Genomic DNA, 11,762 nt, shown 5'->3' on the forward strand with positions numbered 1-11,762 from the left:
GATAGATAGATAGATAGATAGATAGATAGATAGATAGATAGATAGATAGATAGATAGATAGATAGATAGATAGATAGATAGATAAATAGATAAATAAATAAATAAATAGTTGAGTTTAAAAAAAGTTATCAACTAACTAGACACGTGGCTAATCAGAAAGCTAGTCCATTGACTAGATCTTTCTGTAATCAATTAACTATTCAATAGAACAGTCCATTAATATGTTCATATGTTAGCTAGCTGACTAAACCGGAAGCTTTTCCAGTGACTGATCCATAATATACTTAATACATAAGCTACTCCATCGGCTAGTCCATTCAGCTGTCTTAAGACAAATCTGAAGACTAGCCAAGTGATATCAAATAGTCTAGCAGTAGACCAGTTAAGAAAGCAGTCAATAGTTTATAGATTAGTGAACGATTAGCTTTTTAGATCTTTTATAAAATAAAAATTTGATTATGAGTGTACACAGAGGGAATAAAAATGTATACGCCTGGTATTAAATTGACACCATAGTGTTTATAGTCTTTCGATAACATCCATTGTCAGAGTATATACATAAGTACAACAGAAATGCAACAATTCATTGCTGCATCTAAATTTTATATACATCCGTGGTCCAGTTAACAAACATGGCAAGCTCACGGATTATTCTCAATAGTACGGATTGAAAAATTATAAACACTTTGGTGTTAATTGGTTACCAGGCGTGTCTATTTCTATGCCCTCTGTGTTGGTATTAGTTTTATTGGTTTTTCTTTAACGAACTGCTATGTGACTAATTTAACTAAAAATATTTTTGAAAGTTCTTATTTCAAAGTATGCACATTAACTATTTCATTTAGTAAAGGTTTATAACAGAATATATATTGCAGCTTTTTCTTTGCAATGACCTTAAGAACAATATTATTTTTAACGAATTTTTGTCGATAGATATATATTTTATTTAAATTAAATATGTATTTAGGAAATTTTCTTTACTACACACATACATATTTATATTTTAACTATTTTTTTTTTTGGCAAACAACAAACATTACAAAAATAAATTCAATTTAACACTCATTTCACATATTTACAACCATTTTTTTTGTCATTAATATTTTTCGGGATGATATTGGCCATCTTCTTCGTCATGGCCAGAGCTGGCAGCAAGAGCTAAACGATCAGCTTCCTGTTGAGCACCAATGGCAGCATGTTCGGCAGCAATGCGATCGAACAAACTCAAATGTTTGTTAGTGGCTCTAACAACTGCTTCACTTTGGTTTGGACCAGTTAGAGGGGCCTGTAATGTAAATGAGATTAACAAGTAAGAAAAGAGAATATGAGTTAAAGCTTTTATTTTTGAAAGAAAAGCTTTTATGTTTTGTCATGTAAAAAAAGCTTTTATTTGCATTCAATTTACCGTTGGATGATGCACACCAGCAGCGTGTTCTTGCGCAATGCGATTGTATAAATTGAAATGTTTTTGTTTCGCTGCCTTAACGGCGGCACTGTCTTCGAGTTCATGGCTTAATTGTGGGTGGAAGCCATGCTCATCAGCCACATATTGAACAGTGCGTACTTGATTTTTAGGATCAACATATGAGAAAGCACCACGTATAACACCTGAACCATCGGATACCTCGGTATGTTGACGATCTACATGTCCGGGAGCACGACCAGCCTGATAACTAAATACATAGGGATTAGCAGGTCCCGTTTTGGGTGTTGTGCTGTCATGATGACCCACTATATGCGATACATCCGCTAAAGCTAAAGTCAAGCTCACTGATAGGAAAATCTTTAAATTAAACAACAAATAAATAAATATTTTAATTTATACAATTTTTTTTTTATTTTATAAAACTTGTTGCGGATTTGATTTAGCACCGAACTTACAATTGTTTTCATGTTGTTAGTTGTGTTTACACTTTGATTGTTTTAGAAAAACTAATGTATTTTTTAAAGGTTTGCTAAAGTATTTACTGGAAAAAAAGAAACAGAATACGTGAAGCTTAAATACAAATTCGATGTCTTTCAAAATACTTGTTTAACAAGTATTTGTCTGTCGTTTTGTGTTTTTAAATTTGTATTTTATTATTTTTTATTATTGAATTAAATTTGTTTTACAGCTTATCAGTCAGTCTTAAAGACTCATACGTCACGAGTAAAGATCTTGGGGTTTTAAACCAGCGTTTAAAATTTTAACAAATTTTTTAAGCTTTCATGAGCTTTTTTGTTTGAAATTTGATATAAAACAAGTTTTACATATGAATAACTTACACGTTTGGGAGAGTACAGTTGTGGTTGCTAAAATAGTACAATGATCAAGCATAACATTACAACAGCGGAAAGACAAGACTGGGACTGGGAATCAACCGAAATATACCAACTGTTTATCAAAGTACAACTCTTACACTCCCTTAAGTACTTGCTGTAACCGAGTTCGAATAAGTGGATGAAAAATTTGCATTTTTACCGGGTACTGTCAAGAAACCTTAAACTGATTTTCGTTTAGAAGTAAACATAACATCATATGACTAAGAGGAAACTCGGGATTTAATCGTCGATCCAAGGGTGAATGTACTTGTTATTAAGGTGACAGGAGGTAATATGGTTAAATATAAAGTCGTAAAAGCCTTGAACTAAATAATCTGTCGGAAGAAAACTTTGCAACGCGCAAACGACCAGATTTTTTACCGGTTGAAAGTCGAATAATATTTTTTTTTTTTTAATATAGTTGAACATAACCGACTATACAATACCCTACACCTTGAGTATATTTTGGAATCCACTAAGGGACCGATCATTTAAAAAATTGTAAAACTTATGTCGGGAGGTCCTGTTGTATGGGAGCGATTTCAAGCATTTGCAAAAGGACAACACTGTCGAAAAAACACATTTGCTTCAAATTTGTACGTCCAGTTCCTGTTGTATGGAAAATAAGTAAAGTAATGGACCGATATTAACCATTTTCAATAGGTTTCTCTTCTGTGTCGAAAAGCACGTTTGGAAAATCAGCGAGACAGCTGGAAGCACATGTCCTAATGGACTCAGAAAGTGATTCTGATCGGTACATTTAAATAGATTGATAGATAGATAGATAGATAGATAGATAGATAGATAGATAGATAGATGGATAGATAGATAGATAGATAGATAGATAGATAGATAGATAGATAGATAGATAGATAGATAGATAGATAGATAGATAGATAGATAGATAGATAGATAGATAGATAGATAGATAGATAGATAGATAGATAGATATATAGATTGATAGATAGATTGATAGATAGATTGATAGATAGATTGATAGATAGATTGACAGATAGATAGATAGATAGATAGATAGATAGATAGATAGATAGATAGATAGATAGATAGATAGATAGATAGATAGATAGATAGATAAATAGATAGATAAATAGATAGATAAATAGATAGATAGATAGATAGATAGATAGATAGATAGATAGATAGATAGATAGATAGATAGATAGATAGAGATAGATAGATAGATAGATAGATAGATAGATAGATAGATAGATAGATAGATAGATAGATAGATAGATAGATAGATAGATAGATAGATAGATAGATAGATAGATAGATAGATAGATAGATAGATAGATAGATAGATAGATGGATAAATAAGTAGATAAATAGATAAATAGATAAATAGATAAATAGATAAATAGATAAATAGATAAATAGATAAATAGATAGATAGATAGATAGATAGATAGATAGATAGATAGATAGATAGATAGATAGATAGATAGATAGATAGATAGATAGATAGATAGATAGATAGATAGATAGATAGATAGATAGATAGATAGATAGATAGATAGATAGATAGATAGATAGATAGATAGATAGATAGATAGATAGATAGATAGATAGATAGATAGATAGATAGATAGATAGATAGATAGATAGATAGATAGATAGATAGATAGATAGATAGATAGATAGATAGATAGATAGATAGATAGATAGATAGATAGTTAGTTAATTAGTTAGTTAGTTAGTTAGTTAGTTAGTTAGTTAGTTAGTTAGTTAGTTAGTTAGTTAGTTAGTTAGTTAGTTAGTTAGTTAGTTAGTTAGTTAGTTAGTTAGTTACATAGTTACTTAGTTAGATAATTACTTTGGTAATTTGTTTCTTGTTTTACATATATTTTTTGTTGTTTGTTATAACCCTACACTTCGGTAAATTTCCACATTGCAGACTGCTATTTATACAACCACATCTGCTATATTAATTATGCAGATTTGTTAAACAAATTTAAATTAAATGATGAGAAACTTCTTAGTGAATCATCGTTATAAACAAATACAAACAAATAATGATAATTAAGAAGATATTGTTCTCAAAAATCACCGACTACAAGACACCTTATACCTGAGTCCTTTCGAATTATGTTATCAAAATTGTAATTTGTTGGCTGAAGAAAATACACTTACTGTTATGATTATGATTGTCACGAAAAAAAGGTTTTATTCAATGGTATAATATAAGGATCTCTATATAGGACTATTACTTCAAAGTGTTACAAATATAAAAACAAACACATATTACCTTACCTACTATAGTAGCGTAGTATAAAAATATTATGATTTTAAATATTACATTGTCATTGCTAAGGTTTATGTCTAGGCTAATCCTTATCACTATTGCACATCAATTGTAGAATTTGAACTTCTGTCAGTACATATACGAAATACAATAAACTGAAATCAATTTACTTACGTTCATACGTATTTATTTAGTTAGTTAGTTACCTAGCTATTTACTTAATAATTTTATTTATTTAATTCATTATATAAGTAAGTAAATAAAAAGGTTATCAATCATGCTCAGGCAGCCAGGCAAGGCTCATTTAATGCTGTGTGTTGAGAGGTGTTTTTTTTCGAATATGTACATTAATCATTATTAAATTCTAAAAAATAATAAAAGAACAAAAAAAAGTAATAGCATCGTTTTCTAAGTCCAATACCTGTTCAAGTTTAATAAGCTTTATACAATTAAGCTGGAAATCAGTTCATCGTCATCTTTCGAAACGGACAAAATTATATTTAGTTAGTTATTTGCTGTTGTTTGTTGTTAATTTTAATTCATAAATCGTTTACAAAATAATTATTAAATAAATAAATATGAAAATTTGTATAATTTTATTAATCTGTTTATCGCTGTTAACAACTTGTTATGCCGGTAATTAAAATTTTAAGAATTTTCGTTGTTGTTTTTTTTGACAATTAAAAGTTATTTATGTGCAAATTGTTTTTGTGTTTTGATAATTTTTCTTTTGTAGATTGTGAAGTTTTTGGTTTATTAATGAAGAAAGGTGAAGCAAAAACTGTGCCTGGAAAATGTAGTCAAGTTGTGTGTCAGGGCAATCGTTATGATGAATATACTATAGAGGGGTAAATATTTGTTTTATTAAAACAACAAACTAAAAACTTTATTTGTGTAAATTAATACTTTTAGTTGTCCCAATGCTTATGGTGCTAAAGATTGCAATTTTGTACCGGTAGATTTAACGAAACCGTATCCAAAGTGCTGTCCACATTGGAAATGTCCTGAAAAGAAATAATTTTGTCTATGTATTGTTGTTGTTTTTATTTTGTGTTATTGTGTTATTAAGTATTTTGCATGTTATTGAAAGAAAAAGTGTTAATAAATTTATAAACTAATAATTCGAAATGTGTGAAAATACATCAATATTAAGTGATACCAAGGTGTAAGAGATCATAAAGGAATGATATTGAAAGATCGTCTTTGTTAGAAACGAAAATCAGAATAGCTACTGCACAACACTTCAGGCGAAGGCTGTACACTTCTTTTAAAATAATCTTATAATAGCTTCGAGAAAAAGGGAGTTTTCTCGTGTCTACGAAAATACATAGATTTAGAACAGAACAATTACGAGATCAACAATCATCCGATATACAAGCTGGCGCAAAAGTAAACTTTCGATGTTTTTTGGCTGTAATTAAAGAAAATGAAAAACTTTAATTCTTCTTGTGGATTATTTATATTTTGTCTTTTAATTTTTTTTTTACATCAAGTCAAGAATATGATGTCATGTAAATGGCCGCCGCCACATTTGATTGTCAAAACTTCCGGCGACAGGTCCTCACATTCTTGACGGATATTGTCTTTAAAAGCTGCAAGAGTCTGAGGCTTGTTGACATAAACCCGCGACCTGAAAAACGCCCCTCTAAAAGAAGTCTGGAGCGATTAAATCAGACGATCTTGCTGACCAGTGCGAATCACAAAAACGGGGGATAATGCGCCCGGGAAATCATCTTCCTCTTGGTGGTGATTAAGAAAGGTTTGAGCGCATGTTAGACACGATTGGCGGTCAGCAGCTAACAGCTGATATACTGTCTGGACTTTATGCGGAAACATCTTCAAATCTTGTATCAAAATTCGCTGTAAAGAACATCGACTGATACCAATTTGCGCGGCACGTTGTCTTGTCGATGTCGACGGCGCTTCCATAACAACCTCGGCTACAGCAGCAATATTCTTTGCAGAACGGATACTCCATCTTGAGCGTATGTTAGATCTGATCTAATGCACCGTCTGGACTTTGTACGGAAACATCATCAAATCTTGTAGCAAAGTTCGCTGTAAAGACCATCGACTGATACCCTCGGCTGCAGCAGTAATATTCTCTGCAGAACGGATACTCCGGCTTGAGCGTATGTTAGACGCGATTGGCGGTCAGCCAATGTTAGACGGAAACATCTTTAAATCTTGTACCAAAATTCGCTGTAAAGACCGTCGGCTGATACCCATTTGCGTGGCACGTCGTCTGGCTGATGTCGACGGCGCTTCAATGACATCCTCGGCTACAGCAGCAATCTTTGTAAAACTGCTACTGTGGTTTGAACGTATGTTAGATTCGATTGGCGGTCAGCAGCTAACAGCTGTTGCACCGTCTGGACTTTGTACAAAAACATCTTAAAATCTGGTACCAAAATTCGCTGTAAAGACCGTCGGCTGATACCCATTTGCGTGGCTCATCGTCTGGCCGATATCGACGGCGCCTCCATGACATCCTCGGTTACAGCAGTAATATTCTCTGCAGAACAGCTACTCTGGGGTCTGACACGCCCTTCAGCTTCTCGTGTTGTGCCAGTCTTTTCGAGGCCAGCGGCTAAACGTCGCAGTGTATCACCAGTAGGCATTGGACGGCCAGGAAATCTGCAACGAAATTTACGTTGTGCCAAATTCACCAACCGATTATTGGTCAAATAAATAGTCAACAATATTCCGCGCTCTAAAGCAGTGTAGCGTAATATTGTTTATTAACGTTTATTTCGCATGTTTTTACTACACAAATGTCCAAACAGAACTGACATTAGGGACCTATCGCAAAATTTATAGCATTTTCTTATAGGAGGATTACTTTTGCGCCACCCTGTATGTAGGTGAACCGAGATTATATTCTCATATGTAGTTGAGACTGTAGTTCTATATATAATAGATTCTATTTTTTAATTGTTGGTCTAATCTAGCGTCAAAAGTCTAGTCTATAATCTAGTTATACCCTAGACCATTATAGTGGGGAAGATATAATGCGTTTGTGCTGATGTTTGTAACAGCCAAAAATACAACCACCTACTTAAAAGTATACCAATCGGCTGAGAATTACTTTCTGAGTCGATTTAGCTTTGTCCATCTGTCCGCCCGCTCGTCCGTCTGTCTGTTTATCCATGTAAACCTTGTGTGAACGCTACAGGTCGCAATTTTCAAGATAATTTGATAAAATTTGGCACATACTCTTCTTTTGGTCCAAGGATGAATGCTATTGAAATCGGTTTATTATTGCGACTCCCCTTCAGAAATTGGACTTGAAGGTCAAAATTCACTTATCCAGCTAAGAATCGAGTCTATAAAGGTTTAAAGTTGACATTTTAATCTGTTTTATAGTCTAGACTATATAGTCAAGACAGTAATCAAGTATACAGTCTAGATTATAGTATGATTTATAGGCTGGACCAAAGTCTGCTGGTTGGTCTAGCTCTGACCCGATTGTAGTCTGCTTTGTAGTGGAAACTGACCTCTGTTCGTTGTTCTTTAAAATAAATCAAGCAGAATATACATAATTGAGTAAATTATAAACCAGACTATAACCTCGACGAAAGACTGGAAGTTAGACAGTCTGTCGTAGAGTTTATAGTCCGTTTTTAAGTTTGCTCTGTTATTGATAGTCTGGCCGATAGTCGAGAATGTTTTATAGAACAGAGAATACAGGTTTGTATGTATATGGGCAATTTCATTGCAAGTGACCCAACTCAAAATTATGATTTTAATAAAATTTGCACTAAAATTGGTATTATTGGATAGGGGATCAAAATTGGGCAATTTGGTAATACAGGATTTTAGTGAAATTAGTGTTACTATTCACATATTGGTCCTAATTGTTTAAAGAAGTTTAGATAGCTATTTCTTCATTATTTCCTATGAAAACATAATGTGATTTTAAAAGTTAATGCTTAATCATACAACTAAAATATCGAAAAGTTATCAGTTCTGTTTAAATTGCTTAATACATTAATTATGTTTAAAATGTATTAAATAACATATTTATATATAATTTTCATAGAATCGTATAGAAAAATAATGTTTTCAGTTTAAATGCGATATTGCGGTTAACATTTTATTTATTTTCACCTTTTACGAAGGTGATCTTTTAAGGGTCTTATAAAGCTAATCGTAACATTTCCTTTCACATTTTTGTGAAATTTTCAGTTTGTAATATTACTAATTTATATGGATTGTAATATTGTGAAATTATTTTGTTTATTTAATGTTAGTTCTTGGAATAGTTAGAAAAACTGCGTCATTTAAATTTATTTAAATAAATTCCCCAAAATTGGAAATTTCATTATATAATGCAATAATTGTCAATGAAAAGATGATGTATAGTCATTAATTTTATTATTTTAAATAATATAGTTTCTAGGAAAAAATCGGTAATTTTTTTTGTAATCGGAATAATCTGGCAACTTCGAAAGTGGTAACAGTATAATTTAACAGTGATGTCAATTCAAGCGTTTAAAATGACAAAATTAACTACCTAACTAACTGACTAACTAACTAACTAACTAACTAACTAACTAACTAACTAACTAACTAACTAACTAACTAACTAACTAACTAACTAACTAACTAACCAACTAACCAACTAACTAACTTACTAACTATCTAAGAACTAGGGTTCTATAAATCGACCTTAGAATGAACAATCAATCGACTTTTTGTCGAAAAAAGTAGAAAAGTCGAAGCCGACTGTTTAGTCTAAAAAAGTCGACTATCGTCTTTGAAAAAGTCGCAAAGAGTCAAAAATTCGGAAAAAGTCGCAAAAAGTAAAAAAATCGGAAAAAAGTTGGAAAAAGTCGAATAGTCGGAAAAAGTCGAAAACTCGAAAATAGTAGAAAAAAGTCAAAAATAGTCGATAATTTTAAAAAAGTAAAAGGAAAGTATAGAAACCTACTATGAACTAGACTCGTAAGAAACTTGCTTACGCAGAATTTTTTTTTTTTTTTGAGGGGACATTATATTAGCGGTACAGTCACTTATTGGCCAAATTTGTAGAGAGAATTTGGATTATATGAAACTTATTTATGACGAATTTCATCGCTATACTGACAGCTTAAACTTTTTTAGTTTAGAAAGTAATTACAGAAGTACTTATAAGTAATGCAAACAGTAAGAAGTGGAAGGAAAGTATAGAAACCTACTATGAACTAGACTCGTAAGAAACTTGCTTACGCAGATTTTTTTTTTGTTGAGGGGACATTATATTAGCGGTCACTTATTGGCCAAATTTGTCGATAACTCGAAAATAGTAGAAAAAAAGTCAAAAATAGTCGATAATTTTAAAAAAGTGGAAGGAAAGTTGAAAAATCTTAAAATAGTCGAAAAAAACTCGGAAAAGGCCATAAAATAGTCGAAAGAAGTCGACTTTTCGTTTCAACTATAGAATCCTACTATGAACTAGACTCGTAAGAAACTTGCTTACGCAGAATTTCAACGAAAGACTCGTATTTTTAAGCCGCTGATGGACTTTAATTATTTTTTTTGGGGACACCTTATATTAGCGGTACAGTCACTTCTTGGCCAATTTTGTAGAGAGAATTTGGATTATATGAAACTTATTTATGACGAATTTCATCGCTATACTGACAGCTTAAACTTTCTTTAGTTTAGAAAGTAATTACAGAAGTACTTATAAGTAATGCAAACAGTAAGATGTAGTCATTGAAAAGTAAATGGTTATGTAAGTACAAAACATTTGCTGGGTAGCTAACTGTTCAATTTTCGGCCTCTTCTTTCGATAATTTAAAGATGTCTTTTGCTTAGATAAATTATAAAAATCGTTATGGCAAAAACGCTTAATTGACAACACCTATTTATAAATTCTTTACATATGTATAAAAGCATTTTATACAGATACTCACAGTAGAGCTTCAAAACTTTTGCAGTGAATAGTAAACATATTTTATAATATTTTTAAAAGAAAATAACAACAAAACTAAAAAATAATAAATAAAATATTTACTTTTATCTAAAACGAATTGTTCCAATAATTTGGTAAGTTAGAAATATTTCAAAAACTTTAAAAAAACCGTAACTAATTAGAAAATTAAATTGAAAATAATTTTAAATATTCATACACGAATAAAAACAATTAAACAAAAATATATTTTTTTACCAAGTGATATCATAGTTGTTAGATATTTTTGTGACGATGTAGATATGAGAGAGAGAACAGTTTAGCTCTTTGTCATTAATTTGAAGAGAGTCGAAAACACAACAAAACAATTAAGAAATTATAATCGGTCGAGGCCGACCATATAATACACTACACCTGTTACAAAAAGTAATATGTGATTTAGTTTTTCATAATAAAATATTTAAGTTGAATTGTATCTTGCCTTGGACATTTAAGTCAAATTTTAAAGGGGACTTTTCATAGAGGCTAGAGGTCAAATAAAGCCCTATACTTTTAGACTTCATGAGGGTGATCAGGGCTAGTATAGCATTAGATTTTGCAACTTTTTGTCGAGATACAAGTATATTAAACATAATTATGAACTTTAGATGTATGGGGGCTAGGTAAAATAATGAACCGGTATTAACCATTTTCAATAGGCTTCGTCCGTGGGACAATGAAAGATCATGTACCAAATTTCATTGAATTATCTTCAAAACTTGGACCTGTAGTTTGATTACAAGGTTTACAAACATGGACGGACGGACATAGCTAAATCGATTCAGAAAATGATCAGAAAAAAATTTTGAGCCGGGAGGTGGTACCAATATTATTGTGCGTTACAAACATCAGCACAAACCAAACATACCCTCCTCACTAAAGTAGTGTAGTGTATAAATGTGTATACCAGTGAGGGACTTGTGGTACATTTTCGTTATTGTACCTGAAAAAAATCTTTATATATTTAACAGTAACCGGAAATTTGGAGTTAATCTTCCGATGACTTAGGGTAAATATTTTGGAAATAATTGATTTAAAAAGACAAAGTGTAATATCTTAAATGGACACTTCATTACGAAAAAATTACCAAAAAATGTACAGTTGTATATATTGTAAATTTCGCCGTTGAGACAAATCTATTGGCCTGAGGCTATGGACTAGACTGTAGACTAGACTATAGACTAGACTATAGACTAGACTATAGACTAGACTATAGACTAGACTATAGACTAGACTGTAGACTAGACTATAGACTAGACTATA

General features: G+C 31.5%; 3 protein-coding genes across 7 annotated transcripts in view; all 3 read right to left on the reverse strand.

Annotated features, from left to right (window-relative positions):
- LOC124421021 (major facilitator superfamily domain-containing protein 6) overlaps positions 1 to 1,085 on the reverse strand; it is a 4,267-nt gene extending 3,182 nt beyond the window's left edge. The window contains exon 1 of the mRNA XM_046955703.1: positions 1,080 to 1,085. Within this exon, the coding sequence (XP_046811659.1) occupies positions 1,080 to 1,085 (6 nt within the window). The remainder of the gene's footprint in view (positions 1 to 1,079) is intronic.
- Positions 1 to 11,762, reverse strand: part of LOC111684417 (antichymotrypsin-2-like) — an 81,588-nt gene that overhangs the window by 30,214 nt on the left and 39,612 nt on the right. The window lies entirely within an intron of this gene.
- On the reverse strand, positions 937 to 2,087 carry LOC111684419. The gene is made up of 3 exons (XM_023446587.2): positions 1,882 to 2,087; positions 1,406 to 1,783; positions 937 to 1,285 (listed from the first exon to the last, which is right to left on the reverse strand). Exons 1-3 carry the CDS (start codon positions 1,891 to 1,893, stop codon positions 1,097 to 1,099), a joined length of 579 nt encoding a protein of 192 aa, XP_023302355.2. The 5' UTR covers positions 1,894 to 2,087; the 3' UTR covers positions 937 to 1,096.

This window comes from Lucilia cuprina, chromosome 6 (assembly GCF_022045245.1).
Source record: "Lucilia cuprina isolate Lc7/37 chromosome 6, ASM2204524v1, whole genome shotgun sequence".
Classification (NCBI taxonomy): Eukaryota; Metazoa; Arthropoda; class Insecta; order Diptera; family Calliphoridae; genus Lucilia; species Lucilia cuprina.

Bases quoted from the DNA above. Each gene is read 5' to 3' on its own strand.
- LOC111684419 (XM_023446587.2), bottom strand. The intron at 1,286-1,405 runs GTAAATTGAATG...TTTACATTACAG, and splicing joins CTGGTGTGCATCATCCAACG to GCCCCTCTAACTGGTCCAAA.